The following is a 16,853-nucleotide window of genomic DNA, read 5'->3' on the forward strand; positions in this document are numbered from 1 at the left end:
TAATTTACAAAATTATTCTACATTGGTTTTCTTTAAAATAAATTATTTATAAGAAAATAATTTGATCATTAAACTAATTTAATTACTTTTAAATTTATTTTCATAAAATAAATATTTTGAATTATAAAAACATTAATTACAGTTGAACAATTTAGATGAAGTGGGGCAAGAATAAATAAGAAAGTTAAGCAAATTAATATATTTTCTTTTATCGATAAATAAAATATATATACATATAAATTAATAATAAAAATAGATCGTTATGAAATTAATATGAAAATGAGACATTTGTGCATGCCACATCCCATGTTAAAATCAAATGAGTTTTGCTTTTTAGGGTGAGATACAGTCAAGTGATTTTTAATTGTGGATTATTTTAAATTATTTAAATAAAATAAAATTATGTGTTGTTTTTATTTGATTAAATTAAAATTAAAATTAAAATTGTAACGAATAAAAATGGGGCAAATGTGGAGGAAGAAATGGGACCCATCATTGAGTGATGAAGGAATAGTAGAAAAGACATAAAGAAATTTTGTCATGATGCATTTGGAGGAGCACAAAAAATGTTCCGTTAAGAGCCGTACACGTGGACGACATATGATGTGGCCTTGATGTATTGTTCATGGACTGTCAGTCTACAATTCCCTCTCTTCCAGGGCAAATCTCAAATGCTACATTCATTGTTTTCTTCAAACAACGGCGCTTCAGAAAACCGCTTCTTCCCAACAGCTTGTTTTGAGCTTTCTTAAATTAAAAAATAAATAAATAAATAAATAAAAATAAAAAAATTATCCAAATTTCGTCCGTTTTATGATGGTGATGGATGTTGACATACATGACATACTACGAGAGGACATAACATAACATGTGTAGGTCTTCTCCTAATTTTTACTCTTCTTTTCTTTCCCTTGTTTACATTTTTCCTCAATTTCACTTTATAATCTTGATTCAACTTAATTATAAACTTATTCCAGTTTTTTAATTTTAAAAATAATAAATAAATACATATAAATATAAACTCAACCTTATAATGAAAATAAATTTCATAATCGTTAAATTAAATATTTATATTAAAATTTATATAAATTAATTAAAAAATACATATAATGAATAAATTTAAATATAAATATTTAATATAATAATTATAAAATTTTTTCTAATATGGGATCAAACTTATAATAATCGCATCTTAAATAAATGGGATATATATAAAATTAAAAAATCTCAATTTTACATCTTTAAATATCATAAAAAGAAACAATAACTGCAATAATAAATAAATAATTGTGACATTCTCTCCCTACTGAAACTCTCTCAATTTACAACTAGATATAAAGGAGGGTACAGTCACTCCTTTCTTCTTGTAGATCTTTTTCTTTTCTTTTCTTTTCTTGTTTTTGTGTTTTTGTTTTTTTAGTTTTTCTTTTAATAATTCTCAAATTTGTATTCATTTAAAAAAAATTTATTCTCAAATTAAATCTATTTTTCTTTATTGATATTGAATTTATTCCTCTCAATTTTTATAATTATTCTTTTTATTATAAGGATTTAGTTTTTAATTATTACAAATAAAAATATGATTATTAATTTGATTTGGTTGAAGATTTTACTTGATTTACATATATGGATCTCCTACCAATGAAAACTTATAGTACGGTTTGTTTCTTCATTAACATATAATTACTTAAACTTATTTGTGTAGAAAATATGCATCAAGTTCCTAGAAAAATAATCCTGATTTGAAAGAGTAAAGGGGAAGTAGGGTTTAAAATTAAATATCAAATTACTTTGTTTACGAATAAAGATGAAAACTTTAATATAAAATTTTATACAAATTAAGAGATATATTAATTTATCATATTATTCGTACATATATATTCAGGTAAGAATTATTAAATTATGATTTGAGATCTGAACTTGTTGTGCCATACCCATGAGGGAAAATGTGTTGGCACAAACACTGACTAGAAATGTGAAGAGCAGAGAATAGGTTTTGTATTGATCGACGAAGCCAATTTTGCAACTTATACAAAACTATATATATACACACACACACTCAGACCTTTATTTGTTTGATTTGCTTTTTATTTTTATTTTTATTTTCTTGACGGTTGACACCTCTTATTTTGTTTCCCTTCCTTACTAGTTCCTTAAACAAGACTACATTGTCTTCTTCCAGTCAACTGACAATATTGATCATACATATTTAGGGTTACAATTATGAGATACAATCTAGCTGTGGCATGCTCTGATATTGTATGAAATTTTTTGATTCAAAGAGTGCTAAAAATTGTTGACAAGGTTCAATTGTTGAGTTTGGGATTGCTTACATCAAAATTGCTTAACGAATTGATGAGGGTCTCCAACTTGTAATATAATTGGATATAGTTTTATAAGTTTTAAATTATTCAGAAATAGAACATCTTATTCCATTTTTGGGTGGAATTAATCATGAATTGGGGACTCTAAAACAAGCTTAATATAGAAGAAGAAGAAGAAGAAGAAGAGGTGGAGATGAAAATGGTGGAATAAAAGAGTGTAGTAGTAGTAGTAGTAATGGTGGTTTGGGTAAGGAAGGGAAAAGGATAAAATTCAACAAATACTAATGATTAATCATCATGATTAGGACAGTAATGATGTTGCTTTGAACCTAAACAAAATTCCAAATATCACATTAGACCTACATAGAGAGGAAGCTAGAAAGAGCAGTGTGCTTTGATATCCAGGCTGTTAAATTCTATATATGGACCCCAATTTTGAAGTTGACATTGCAGCAAGGGAGAAATTATTCTATTTCCTCTCATAATTTCATAAAGAAAGGGAGAAACAAACTTAATTGATTTGTTAAGCTTTTTCTCTAGACCCTCCATATTTTTTTGCACTCTGATCATTTCATCATATATAATGACAAGTTTTTGGACCTGAAATTTATTGGACTTCAATTTTTAGATCAACACTTTCTCTTCTCCAATTAGATTGCTAGCATATGCCTTTTCACTTTTGGAGGCTCATGTGGGATGCTTGGATAAGTCTCTCTCTCTCTCTATATCTATATATATATATATATATATATATATATATATATATATATGCAACTAATAGCAAATGCTTGGATAAGTCTCTCTATATCTATATATATATATTTCACAAGGGAAGTACCTGAACATCCAAAACAAGGTAAAAATGTCTTGTGGAATCAACTTTAGTGCAACTGTGAGTGAGTTTGAATGGTTAAAATCTGTGATAAGTTGATAGATGCCATACATGCCCTGAAAGTGGTCCATAGGGGTGAGCACTCTACGGTTTGAATCGAATAAATCAAACCGAATCTCCTAAATTCAGTAATTTAATTCAGTTTTTAAGATAATTCATTTCGGTTCGGTTCGGTTCGGTTTTACATTCTCAAAATTTTGGTTACTTCGATTTGGTTTAATTTTGAAGAGAAAAAATCAGTTAAATCAAATCGAACTGAATTACTTCATTAATTTTTAAATTAATTTATTTTTATAGGAAATTTATGAATTATATATAATTTTATATATATAAATTATTTAATTTCATTGATTAATGGTTATTAAGTTCAAATCAAGGTCAAATCATATCAAATAACTTAAAAATTAAGTCCATATTAAAAACTCATTAAAAATCAAGACCGATCGATTCAAACCGAAATAAAATGATTCGATTCGATTAATGTATAAAATACAGTAATTCAATTAATTTAATTTTAATAGTTCGATTCGATTTGAGCCGAATGGTCAATCTTAGTGGTCCATGAGCAAGTAGAATGAATCTGACTGTTTTTGATGATACAATAAAACAAGTAATTAGATGATGAAATCTAGGATTTGAGTGGTGGTGGGATACCACACCCATTTGAGTGAGATTTTGCAGAGACCCTCAAAAGAGGAGTTGGTGCATTCCTTGCTTCCAAAAAGGAGAAAATGAAAAATGATATAATGGGCCATACTCCATGTGGTCCATGGACCCGTAATTTTCACCTATCTTTTGATGAACCACTGAGCCGTTTTGGGTGGACAATTGTAACATTTTGGTCTGTGAGAGTTGGACCAAGGTTTCACTTTTCTCTGCTATAACCGCATAGATTTTGAAGGCAAAAACATGGGACCCAAGTTGAGTTGCAAAATGGGTACCCATTTCATTATTGAATTTGGACGGTAAATTGGCTAAAAAAGATTGCAAAATTTTAATGTTTTTGGTATACAAATTGACATCCCAAGTCCTAATTTTGGACCCAAGTTGAGTTGTAAAATGGGTACCCACCATTAGTGGATTGGCTGTCAGAAAAGTTATGGCAAGCTTTGCATTATCACTAGATGTGACTTAATGATCTATTTATAACAAATAGATGGACATAGACGTATCTCCTTTATTTATTTTTTTTTTTTTTTCATTAGCAAAATTCCAATCTTGATGGTCCATTTATAAAAAAATTTTACCATTCACCAAACCCACATGAACATTTGTTTCTTTCTTTTCTTATTGTTCAATAGAAGATGTGTTAAGGCCCAGGGACATGAAGATCAAAAAAATAGCCTTATTTTTGGAAGCAGGAAGCTCATTTTAATAGGATAAATGGGCAATTATGATTATGGGCCATTGGCCCTTCAAGTTTTCCATGAAAATTTAAGCTTCAAATCTGAGAAAAATAGTCCTTCATTTAAGTTTCAAGAGATTGACTTTAAAATGCAGGTTATCATAGAAAAATTATCATTTTAATTTTTTTTTTGTTAAAAATTGAATTATTTAAACTTAAATAAAAAGCTATGAATTAATTAAGATAAACACTTAAAAATTGATTTATTTGAACATGAATAAAAAGAAAAATTCTGAATCAAAATTGAGCTTTCCTCTATAAAACAATAGATATAAAACAATAGATAGATGATTTGTTTCATGAAAAATTATACAATAAAATCGATGTAAGTATAATGATTTTATTTATTATAATTATTGATTATAGTAAATTTTATGTGAATCTATATATAATCAATAATTATAATAAAATTATTGTATTTACACCGATTTTACTAAATAAAAATTTAAGTTTCACGGTCAACTGTCAATAATTAGTGGCTAATGGTCAACTATATATATATATATATATATATATATATATAGTCAATGGTTGGAATTAATCGGCATTTGATAATTTAATCGTTGATGTAGCCAACAAACTATAAAATTAAGTTATTTTTTTTAGTAATAGAGAAATATGTATGTATAAAATTGTTATTTAATATTCTTAATTATAATTAAATATTTTCATAATTTTAATGAATAAGTATATATTCGGTCATATAAACATATGTCTATACTAAAATTATAAAATATAAATAAATATCGTATCATAGTGTTAACTTATTAATATGCATTTTTAAATTTAATAATATATGTTTATTTTAATAATTTTAATTTTTAATTATAATTTATATTTTATTATAAATTAGTTTAATTGTAATAAAAAAAGAAAAAGATGATTATTTGGATAAAATAAAATAAAAGTTGATATTTTTAGTTTTTAATAAAAAGATAATTAGCTTTTAGTGTAAAAACTTTTTATCAAAATTTTACAAGTTAATGGTTGAAAATTTAAAAATTTATTTTTACATCTATTTTACTAAAAATTTAATTTTATGATAAATTTTTATCTAAATCTAATTTATTATAAATTTAAAATATAAATATATGATATCGATCCATATATTTAATAAGTGATATATTGTGCTTAAATTAATAATAGATTGAATTTTTACGATAGATATCAACAATGAATTCTCAAAGAGTAAAAATTCAATAAGATAGTCATTAAATTATAAATCTATAGAACTAACAATTCTTTTCACTTTTTGTTTCTTTTTTTTAATAATAAATAGGAATCACATATAGATAAAATCTTTTTAATTTTATCAAATAAAAAAAATATTTTAACAATTTTATTCCAAAAATCTTGCACTTCAAAAAGCACTTGAAGTTAAAAGCTTAAAAACTTTACAATATTCTAAGAGACTATTATGAAAATAGACTCTTGCCTTAACATAGAGTTGTGTTTTTGTGGTGAGTGTAACCCCAAGTCAAGCAGTGGCCAAATTCTTGGAAGTTGAAAATCAGTTGTATTCTCAAAAGTCAATTTCTCTTGGACAACTTCACTCAAACATGGAGAACTTTGAATATTATCATGCATGATGCAATTAACAATTAATTTGCTTTCAATTTTCTATTGTTTCTTAATTAATTACTCTAGAAAGTAGCATAGGTGGCTTCCACTAATATCCCCTTAATTGGCATTGATAAGTTTGGAATATCCAAGCTATCCCAAATTAATATTTTCCCTTTATCACCTAACCAAACATATCAATCTATTTGACACCTAATGCAACATCAAAGAAACCCTTCATGAGAATTAATATGGTCCCACCTCCCTCCACTTCTTGGCCATTTCCTAGTTTTTCCACTTTTGGAATCTTATTCTTCTGCAAGACTATTCTACCATTTATCTCATAGGCTTATATTCTATTTGTAGAGAAAATAAATCCAGCTCAACTCTATATATATAGACCAAAAATTAATTCAAGAAGTTAAATTTTGCCTAAATTTTATATTTATCATAAAATTTTTATTCTAAACCAAAGTGTAACAACTATGATCATGGATTATATTAGATATTCAGAGCATAAAGTGCCAGAAAATAATTATTTTTTATGAATCTTATGAAAAAACATATTCATAGACTTGACACCACATTTAATATAAAACCACCTTAAGGCAACAGGAATCATTAATCACTGTCTCCATACTCGTCTCTTACCGAATCATAGGCTCTAAAATCACTTGCTAGATATCTGAAGCCTAAAGGGCTTAGAGAGAATATTTCTTGATGAGTTTTATAAAAGAAGACACTCATAAGTTTAACACTTCATCTAATCTAAAACTTTATTACGAGTCTATGAGTTATTTCTACTTATACGTCTCTCACTCATTTAATATTTTTTATACGTCTCTCACTCATTTAATTTTTTTTTTTCCAATGTAAGAAATCCACACACTAATGTATTTCCAATGGATCAATTCCTACTATCCTCATTTTAGTTGGTTTTGATTAATTGTTAACCATAAATTTCATGATACCATGAGAATTAACTCATAAAATTACATTAAAAAAGAAAAATAAATAAAATGTAAAGGTAAAAAATTTAAACCTTAAAAGGAAATTGTATATTTTATCTATTTAATTTGCCTGTTTTTCGGCTGGTGCGAAGTCTGTGAATTTTTAATTATTCTATGTAATAATAATAATTAATTGACAACATAAGTTAAAGCAGAAGTATACTACTGTCGTTTGTTAATGTCACATTTTGCCTACGAGGTCAATTCTGATGTAATTGAATTTTCTTTTATTTAAAATCAATTAATAAATTAAGTAATAATTAACGAATTATATAATAATAATTATTTTTAACATAAAATTCCATTATGAAGCAATAAATCTCGTAAATTGCAAGGGAAATATTCAAAATAATAATAATAATAATAATAATAATAATAATAATAATAATAATAATAATAATAATGGTTGGAATATTACTTTAATAGAATGAAATTAATTAAATATTATATTTATTATTTTATTTGTAAATTTAGAATATTATATTATAAAAAATAAATTAAATATTTTTATAGGATTACTATTTTTTTAATACAAATTAGTGATTTTAATTAAATATATAAATATTAAATAAGTTCAGACAATATTTTAATAATTATCGATATTATTTTATTAAATTAAATTAGATATAATTTTTAATTAATTTCTATATATATATATATTAAATTAGATATAGTTTTTAATTAATTTCTATATATATATATATATATATATAGGAGACATCGAGATTTATATATTTGTTTAAAATTAAAATTATTTTAACAGAGAATTAGTAATAAAAAAAATTTATTTGACAAGAATATTAATTAACTACTCTTTCACCCGTTTTGAAAATTATGATTTTGCACGAATTTAATTTAATTTCTTATTAATTTTTATGTTTAAAATTAAAAAATTTAATTTTTTTAACTTAAAAAATTCTTCTTAAATAAATAAAATTCATATATAATTGTCTAAGGATTCTTTTGAATTCTTTTATGATAAGTGATTTATTTTAAAAGAATTCTTAAAATTTAATCATTAATTAACTATTACTAAAAGCTTCTATACATATATATTCAAATAATATCATACCAATTATAAATTTTAAATTTATCTTTAAAAAATCGTAAGTTATATCTAAAATTAAAGACGTACACAAGAAATAAGATATGCATTATTTGGTTATAATCAAACTAAATTAATAAAATTTAATTATTTTAATAAAAATAAATTTAATTTAATATTTTTTAATAATTTTAAAAATTTTTTTATTTTCTATTTAATTATTTTTTACTTTCAAATGAATTAATCAAAATAAGTGATTCACATGTAAAATAAGTAAAATAAAAATATAATAAAATTTAAATAAACTTTTTACGGGAAATTAAAATCTTTGATTAAATAAACTGATTATGATTGCACTTTGGAAATAATAATAGAAACAAAATTTTTCTGACGTTAAATTTGTATTGATTTTAAGGCGCATTTGGTCACTTTATTTCTATTTATTTATTAATAAAATAAATGAAGCTCTCTATTTTAAATCTAATAGGCAAAGGCACCGGCAGATTTTTTTTTTTTTTTTTTCTCTTACATTTTTTTCAAGGGAATTTTTTCTTACATAAACTCCAATTAACATAGGGAACAAATTTTTTATTTTTTTTTTTTAATATTTTGTTAGGCTGTTTTCCAATCAATAAGTATAGTGCCACGTGGCTCACTTTATTTGACCAAAATCCTCACTTAGCGACACGAAATGCCAGAGAAAGTCACGCCTCCAAAGTCTTCTTTTGATTCCCACGGCGCTGGACTGCCCCTGCCTTTCGGCCATTTGCCCACCTCTTTCCTTCATTTATAAACCCAAACCATTCTCTCTCCTTCATATATATTTATTATTTCATTTGAAAATTTAGAATATTATATTATAAAAAATAAATTAAATATTTTTATAGGATTACTATTTTTTTAATACAAATTAGTGATTTTAATTAAATATATAAATATTAAATAAATTCAGATTATTGATATTATTTTATTAAATTAAATTAGATGTAATTTTTAATTAATTTCTATATATATATATATTAAATTAGATATAATTTTTAATTAATTTCTATATATATATATATATATATATATATAGGAGACATCGAGATTTATATATTTGTTTAAAATTAAAATTATTTTAATAGAGAATTAGTAATAAAAAAAATTTATTTGACAAGAATATGAAAAAGATGATAATTAAGTAAACATAACCATTAGAGTTTCTTCTACTTTATCAAGATTTATAAGCTTTAAAATGCAATTGTAAACATTTTTTTTTCATAAACAAGTTGGTATTTCCAAAAATAAATTAAACAATGAACCTAGAAAAAAAAAATCACTAATTTAGCACATGTGCTTATTATTATTATTATTATTATTATTATTATTATTATTATTATTATTATAAGTCAAAAATAGTTATTAAATATTGAAAATTGATAGCTACATCCATTTGAACAATTAACAGTAACTCTCGTATTTATTGAGAGTTAACAACAGCTATTAATCTTAAAAAAAAATTAATATTAATAAAATTAATATTTATTAATAAAATAAAAGAAGCTCTCTATTTTAAATCTAATAGGCAAAAGCACCGGCAGAAAATTTTTTTTTTTCTCTTACATTTTTTTCGAAGGAATTTTTTCTTACATAAACTCCAATTAACGTAGGGAACAATTTTTTTTTTTTTAATATTTTGTTAAAGCTGTTTTCCAATCAATAGTATAGTGCCACGTGGCTCACCTTATTTGACCAAAATCCTCACTTAGCGACACGAAATGCCAGAGAAAGTCACGCCTCCAAAGTCTTCTTTTGATTCCCACGGCGCTGGACTGCCCCTGCCTTTCGGCCATTTGCCCACCTCTTTCCTTCATTTATAAACCCAAGCCATTCTCTCTCCCTGCTTCACTCATTTCTTCTCAATACCATGCCCCCTCCGCCTGACGCTACCACCCACCAGACACAGAAGCCGCCACCGGAAAACCAACATAAAGGGTATTCAATTCACTCTTCAAGATCCCTTATGCTTGGTTTTTGCAGCTCCAGCATGAGTTTTTTCGCTCATAAATATGGGATTTTTTCTCTCTCCATCTTCTTCCTTCTTTCATCTTCGTTCGCCGTCGCTCAATCACCCAACGGCACGCAGGTACCTTACAGCTATGCTCGTGTTAGTCCTACGATGGCTGTAATCATCGCCATCTTAATTACCGCTCTCTTCTTCATGGCGTTTTTTACTATTTACATGCGCCACTGCTCCGACAGCCGAGGCGGAGGGAGCGTGCGGGCACTAACCAACTTGGGTCGCTCCATACGAGCCGCTGCATCGCGTGGGCTTGATCATGCCGTCATCCAGACATTCCCTACTTTGGTGTACTCTGAGGTGAAGGATCTCAAGATAGGGAAAGGAGCGCTAGAATGCGCTGTTTGCTTGTGTGAATTCGAAGATGATGAAACGCTGCGTTTAATTCCTAAATGCGATCATGTGTTTCACGCTGATTGTATCGACGTTTGGCTAGCTTCTCACACCACTTGTCCTGTTTGTCGAGCTAATTTGACACCGCAACCAGGTGAACCGTCGCTGCAACTTAACGATTCACCGCCACAGTCGGACCTCGAAGCTCAAAACCATGCTGAAGTAGTATTAGAACCAGAAGTCTGCGATCATAACGACGGAAATGTTGAAGTGACAGCGCCGGAGCCTGAGGTTATGAGCGCGAACCAAACTTTGAACAGGAACCGCACGCGTGGATCGAGATCCGGTAGGCCACGTAGGTTCCCGCGTTCACACTCCACTGGGCATTCTCTGGTCCAACCGGGCGAGAACACGGAGCGGTTCACTCTGAGGTTACCGGCTGATGTTAGGAAGCAAATAATGAACCGGGAATTGAACCGGACTATGAGCATGGTGGTGTTTTCAAGAGAACGGAGTTCAAGGAGGGGCTATAAGGGCGAAGGCGAAGGAAGCAATAGAGGGAAGTATAAACGGCTTGAGCGTTTGGACCAGGGAGCTAAGTCGGACCGGTGGGTTTTTGGTGCGGCCCCACCATTTTTAGTAAGAGCCTCATCAATTTTGACGAGAGCATCATCCACAGTAAAGTCGCCAAAAGTAGCAGCCAATGACGAAGAAGGGACTTCGGCTCAACCGGTTGGGTCGTATAATGTGGCTGAACCAAATCGACCTCCAGTTTAATAGTAAATTTTGGTTGATTTTTCCTTTTGAATATGTGAAAAACGTTAATAGTATTTAGTCTCCCTTTTTAAAATAATTGATTTATTTTTATTAGAATTAAGAAAAGGATAATAGAAGAGGTGAAGTCAAATTGAAAAATGAAATTTTAAAAATATAAATATATAAATTTTACTTATTTAATATACAAATCTGGCTATATAAATTATATTTTAAATTTATAATTAATAAGATTTAGAAAAAAAAAAGTCTTAATTATATATATATATATATATATATATATATATATATTAATGGCCTGCCAACACTGAAATTACTGGAATCAAACATTAATATTACTAAAATTTGAATATTTATATTTGGTATGCACTCTATTAAGATGGAATTTAATCACTTACACGTAATTTGATTAATTTTAATTTTAATTTTAATTTCATAACTTTAACCATTTTGAATTGTATTGTGCATATCCTAAATGCATAATATGCAATTTGCTGTAGAATCCCCAAATTTTACCATCTTAATCAGTCAACTCATTTGATGCAGTCTTCGGTATCATCTGCTGCATCCTCCATTGCGTTGAGTTCTCCATTTCTACTTCAATAGGTGACGGGGACGTGAATTGAAAAGGAAATCCAGCTCCTTTTTTTCCAGTTTTGTAAGGATTGCTTTGATTTCTTAATTTTTCTATGTAATTTTATTTGTTATTTCTATTTCAAGTCTTTTTTAATTTATTTCTATTTTAATTAGGATTTCGTTTTTAATAATTTTTCTATTTTGTTCAATATTTTATTTTTTTTTCTATTTTAGCTGGATTTTTTTATTATATTTTAATTTAATAATTAATAAATTATACAGTAATAAATAATTTTCTCCCTTAAATACATTTTATCATAAAATTAATATAATTTATAGTTAAAAAATTTACATTTTGAATTTTTTTTAAAAATAAAATAAAAAAACAAATCAATAAATTCTCTTCTCAATAAGAAAAATAAAGAAAAAAAGTTAATTTAAAAAAAATATTGAGTTCTACTATTTTATTCTTTTAAATTTTTTTTTTAGTTTAACAATAACTATAATTATAATGATATATGAATCAGAAATTCAAATTCATGTTTCATGTTTTTATAATATTAATTATCACTAAAAAATGCATATATGTTATTATTACTATTAATACATTATTAAAAAAATTAATTTATAATTAATTTTTTTAATATTATTTAAAATACAATTTTAAAAATAAATTTTTTTTTAACCTCTAAACTTTAATGACAAATGCGACTTTAATAATAAAACAATAAATTTTTATTATTTAATGTATTATAATAAATAAATATATTATTAATATTTGTTGGTTATTTTAGTTGAATTCACTAATGATTTTAATAATTATTAATAAATAATAATATTTATTTATAAGATGTCTGTACAATATATTATCTAATTATAAAACAAAATTAGATATATTTATATTATAATTATTTTTCTATTGATTAAATCACATCAACATCTATTGCCTTTATTCACGAATAGTCACATAAACACCTTTGTTTCAATTCTAAATTGTAGAAAATGAGTTCAATCAAATCATTAAGATGAACGCCATAAATCTATAATCAGACTCTCCCTCTGCATTCCAAGAAGGCCCTTTGCTCATTTTCAGAGGAAGTGAAACAATGGATGTCAGAGGTAGTGTCACCATTTGCCAATACAGGATGGCCGGTCCCAGGGAAAACAAAATATCGCATGGTGGCTCACTTTATTCTTCAAAAGCCTTCGTTTTTTTAATTTCTTCAACCTGACAATGTACGATGAAGCAGCAGAGAGTAGTACAATTTTACAATTTCTCAACTGTCCCTAGGACCTGGGACTAACTATTTGATTCTGAACTCTAGAGGAAGCAGAGGAAGATATTGAAGAGAGGTTCTTGACCAGAGGGATTAGTGACTGCACCACATCTGTCATTAAAGGCCGGTAATCTGCTTCTGGTTGCACACACATGGCTGCAATGGCTGCTACCTGTGAAGGAATCCATGTTTTTCAGGAAGTTATTTGGGATTTTTAGCTACTGAAATAATTTAATACCAGGATTGTTGATCATAGCGAACTGAGGAAACCTGAATTAAATCTTTCTTTGAGTAAAGGCCTCGCAGAGCTGGGTCAACCATTTCCACTGCCTTCTCTCTATTAGTTAACCTTGGAAGAGCCTGCATAAGTTATTCAACAGAAATTTTACTTGTACAGTTTCTCATTGTTGGTTAATTCCAGGGAATTCTACTCCAATTTAAATAACAGGACTAAAGGCTTGAAATTGATAAAATTGCGAAGTTCTTAATACCATATTCTAGTTTCTAGTTAGTACATTTCAGAAGGGGGAAGTGATGGATATTAAGTTCACTAACCCAGGAGACAAGGACATGTTCACCAGGAGGCCGCTTGGTGTCCACCGGTATCCGGCCAGTTAACAGCTGTAAAAGAACCACGCCATAGCTGTATACATCTGATTTTGTCGTAAGCTTACCTGTTGAGGCATACCTACGTTCATGACCAGAAAATGCTCTCATAAGATAAGCTCAATTTAATATCAATTACAGTTAGTGCAGGAAACTAGTAAACTAACTTTTTATTATACAAAATGTAAAGAAAATGCTACTAGTTAGCTAGGAATGTGCAGTGATAGACATTGAAACTGAAGATTGTATATCAGGCTCCCTGTCAATTATCAAATCGTCTTTGAGCTTGACTTATTGCTTCCCTTGAGAAAATGACTTGCCAACTAGTAATGGCGACTTTACCATGCCCATGTGCAATCTTCTGTGACAATTGACATTGCATTGCTATTTTGATATGCTTATTAAAATGAAATCCATGATAGATGATGGATCACTCACTCTGGAGCTAGATAACCTGTGGTTCCCAGCACCCGTGTCAACGTCTGACCATTGATCTTTTCTGAACCCATCTTGGCAAATCCAAAATCTGAAACTTTGGCATGGAAATTTTGATCAAGCAAAATGTTGCTGCACTTAAAATCACGGTGGATAACTGCTGGGAATGTATGCTCATGAAGGAACTCTAGGGCCCTAGCACAATCAAGGGCTATCTGCAATCGGGTTCCCCAATCCAATGGCTGAAATCGCTTGTGATGGAGATGGTTTTGAAGAGTACCATTAGACATGAATTCAAATATTAGGAGCCTATGGTGCTGGTCAGCACAGTAGCCAAGTAGTTCCACCAAGTAAGGGGAGTGCAACCTGCTTAGAAGGTCTACCTGCAAGTATGGAGAAAGAAAATGACACTTTGAGCCATACCCATGTGCAGGATTGAATAGCATTCAATAAGTTATCTCCATGAACAGAATATTCAAAAATTCCAATTTGCCAACCTAAAATTGTTGACTTTAGAGCCTCTTAAGTCATTAAACTTAAGTTACTAAGGCAATTAATATGTGCATTAAAGACTAGAGTTAGAGAACAAGGTAGAGATAATAAAACAAAGGAACAAACCAAAAGCAGAGGGCTAATGGGAACAAAAGATAATTAATGAAGCCACTTGCCTCTATCCTGAAGGCACGCTCCCCTTGCTTTCCTTGCCTACGCAGCATCTTAATGGCAGCCACAGTACCATCCGCTAGGATACCTCTATACACCACTCCGTATTCTCCACTTCCGATCACATTTGCTTCATTGAATCTGTCTGTGGCCACTTCAAGATCCTTGTATGTGAAAACTTGGGCTCCTCCATACTTTCTTGGAGATTTATGACCCAAATTGCTTCCATATAGACACCCTCCTCCCTTCACATCTGCCGCATATATTGCTATATCAAAATTGGCCAACACTTTGCAAAACGAAATTCAATGAAAGAAATTGAAACGGTAAAGGGGGTGGTTTTAGTTATTGAAAGCACAGTTCTTTTCCATTCTTGATTTAGTAAAAACAGAGAATTCATCCAAAACTAGCTTAGTCAAATTAGTTGGTCCAAAATGAAACAGTTTTTAGTAAGAAATGAAAATTTTCCAATTTTTTTAAAAATCAAGCACCCTATTCTCTTACAAATGTTAGATACAATAACATATGAAATGAGAAAATGGGCAGTTAATGTATACCTGGGCTAGAAGTGAATGTTATGTTGGTATGAGCAATGAACCTGCAACTATTGTTGTTCATACAAACATTGTCTTTAAAACTTCTGCTTCTATTTTTAGCAGATTTGAGTCTTCGAAGCATGACTATAATTAGAAAGATGAGGAAAAGTACAATAACGGAGATGCCTGATATGATAATGATAAGGAAGGAGGTGGAGGAAAGTATGGTATGGTGTTGGCTAGGAATATGAGAAAGAGAATGATTCTGTTTAAGGGTACGGTTGCCCAGTGGCCCTGCAGGTGCTGCAGCAGCAGCAGCAACATTAGTGGTGCTAGTTTCCATGAGCACAAAGTGCAAGAACAAAGAAGAGAAAAGAATCAAGAGAGAGAGAGAGAGAGAGAGAGGCATGCAAGTTTATGTATTTGGAGGGTGGAGTTTCCTTTCCTAGGAGGTTACATTACCTGTATGGCTAAAAAATTCCTCTCTCTCTCTCTCTCTCTCTCTCTCTCTCTCTCTAGGGAATAATGAAGGTGTCGTGTGTACTTCTTTCGTCCCTTGTTTTGTATTTTCCAAGGAGTGGTCTCTGTCTTTGTTTCGGAAAAGTTGGCAACCATTTCCACTATTTTCACACATCTCCGTTCATCCATGTCATTAGGTGATAATCACTTTCTAGTTTTTCTAATTTTTTTTTTTTTATAAACAGCTAAATTTTATTAATAAAATAAAAACTAGAAAAAACTTAGCATGATCTCTTAAATCCATTATTAATAGACCAACTCAATCACACCCAACTTCAGCTACAGCATATTAAATGAAAAAAATCTAACAACCTATAAAAGATCCAACAAGAAAAACCAACCAAAGAACCAATAGTAGATTAAAACAGAACCAAAGAAAGACAAAACAAAATCCAATCAAAACGACACAGCAGCAAGAACCAAACAACACCAAGAGAAAGAAACATGCAAAGCACCAATACTTTTCTAGTGTTGAAGAATTTTTATGTGGGCATTTATGGTTTGTGGAAAATGTCTTCTTATCCTTGTTTATATAGGCTAGCTTAGATACTTTAGTTGGCTAAAGTAGCTGAAATTTATTACAGACACATAAGTTATCGCTATCATTCATCTTCATGCTTTCAACTAATTTTTATCCTATTCCCTCAACGCCAAAAACTAATTTCCCATACAAGCCGAAAAAACTAATGGCTTCAGAGAAAGTTTAATTTGATCATAAAGTTGTTTATCAAATTGTTTGTATTGATAAAATTAAGAAAACTCAGAATCCATGTTTTTCCAGGCATGACAAACTTCACTAGAATTCATATCCCATTAACTTTCCAGGCTCCAGTCCC

The 16,853-nt window shown here is 28.8% G+C and overlaps 2 protein-coding genes across 2 annotated transcripts; one reads left to right on the plus strand and one right to left on the minus strand.

The window, feature by feature from the left end:
- Positions 1-10,108: 10,108 nt before the first annotated feature.
- LOC110667460 (E3 ubiquitin-protein ligase ATL6-like) lies at positions 10,109-11,484 on the plus strand. Its single transcript, XM_021828312.2, has one exon. It carries the CDS (start codon positions 10,146-10,148, stop codon positions 11,406-11,408), a length of 1,263 nt encoding a protein of 420 aa, XP_021684004.2. The 5' UTR covers positions 10,109-10,145; the 3' UTR covers positions 11,409-11,484.
- A 1,457-nt stretch (positions 11,485-12,941) lies between these two features.
- LOC110667466 (probable serine/threonine-protein kinase PBL7) lies at positions 12,942-15,931 on the minus strand. The gene is made up of 6 exons (XM_021828321.2): positions 15,520-15,931; positions 14,968-15,215; positions 14,303-14,682; positions 13,814-13,946; positions 13,529-13,618; positions 12,942-13,430 (listed from the first exon to the last, which is right to left on the minus strand). Exons 1-6 carry the CDS (start codon positions 15,905-15,907, stop codon positions 13,269-13,271), a joined length of 1,401 nt encoding a protein of 466 aa, XP_021684013.2. The 5' UTR covers positions 15,908-15,931; the 3' UTR covers positions 12,942-13,268.
- Positions 15,932-16,853: the final 922 nt, after the last annotated feature.

The sequence above is a fragment of the Hevea brasiliensis genome, chromosome 5 (genome assembly GCF_030052815.1).
Source record: "Hevea brasiliensis isolate MT/VB/25A 57/8 chromosome 5, ASM3005281v1, whole genome shotgun sequence".
In the NCBI taxonomy this organism is placed as follows: domain Eukaryota; kingdom Viridiplantae; phylum Streptophyta; class Magnoliopsida; order Malpighiales; family Euphorbiaceae; genus Hevea; species Hevea brasiliensis.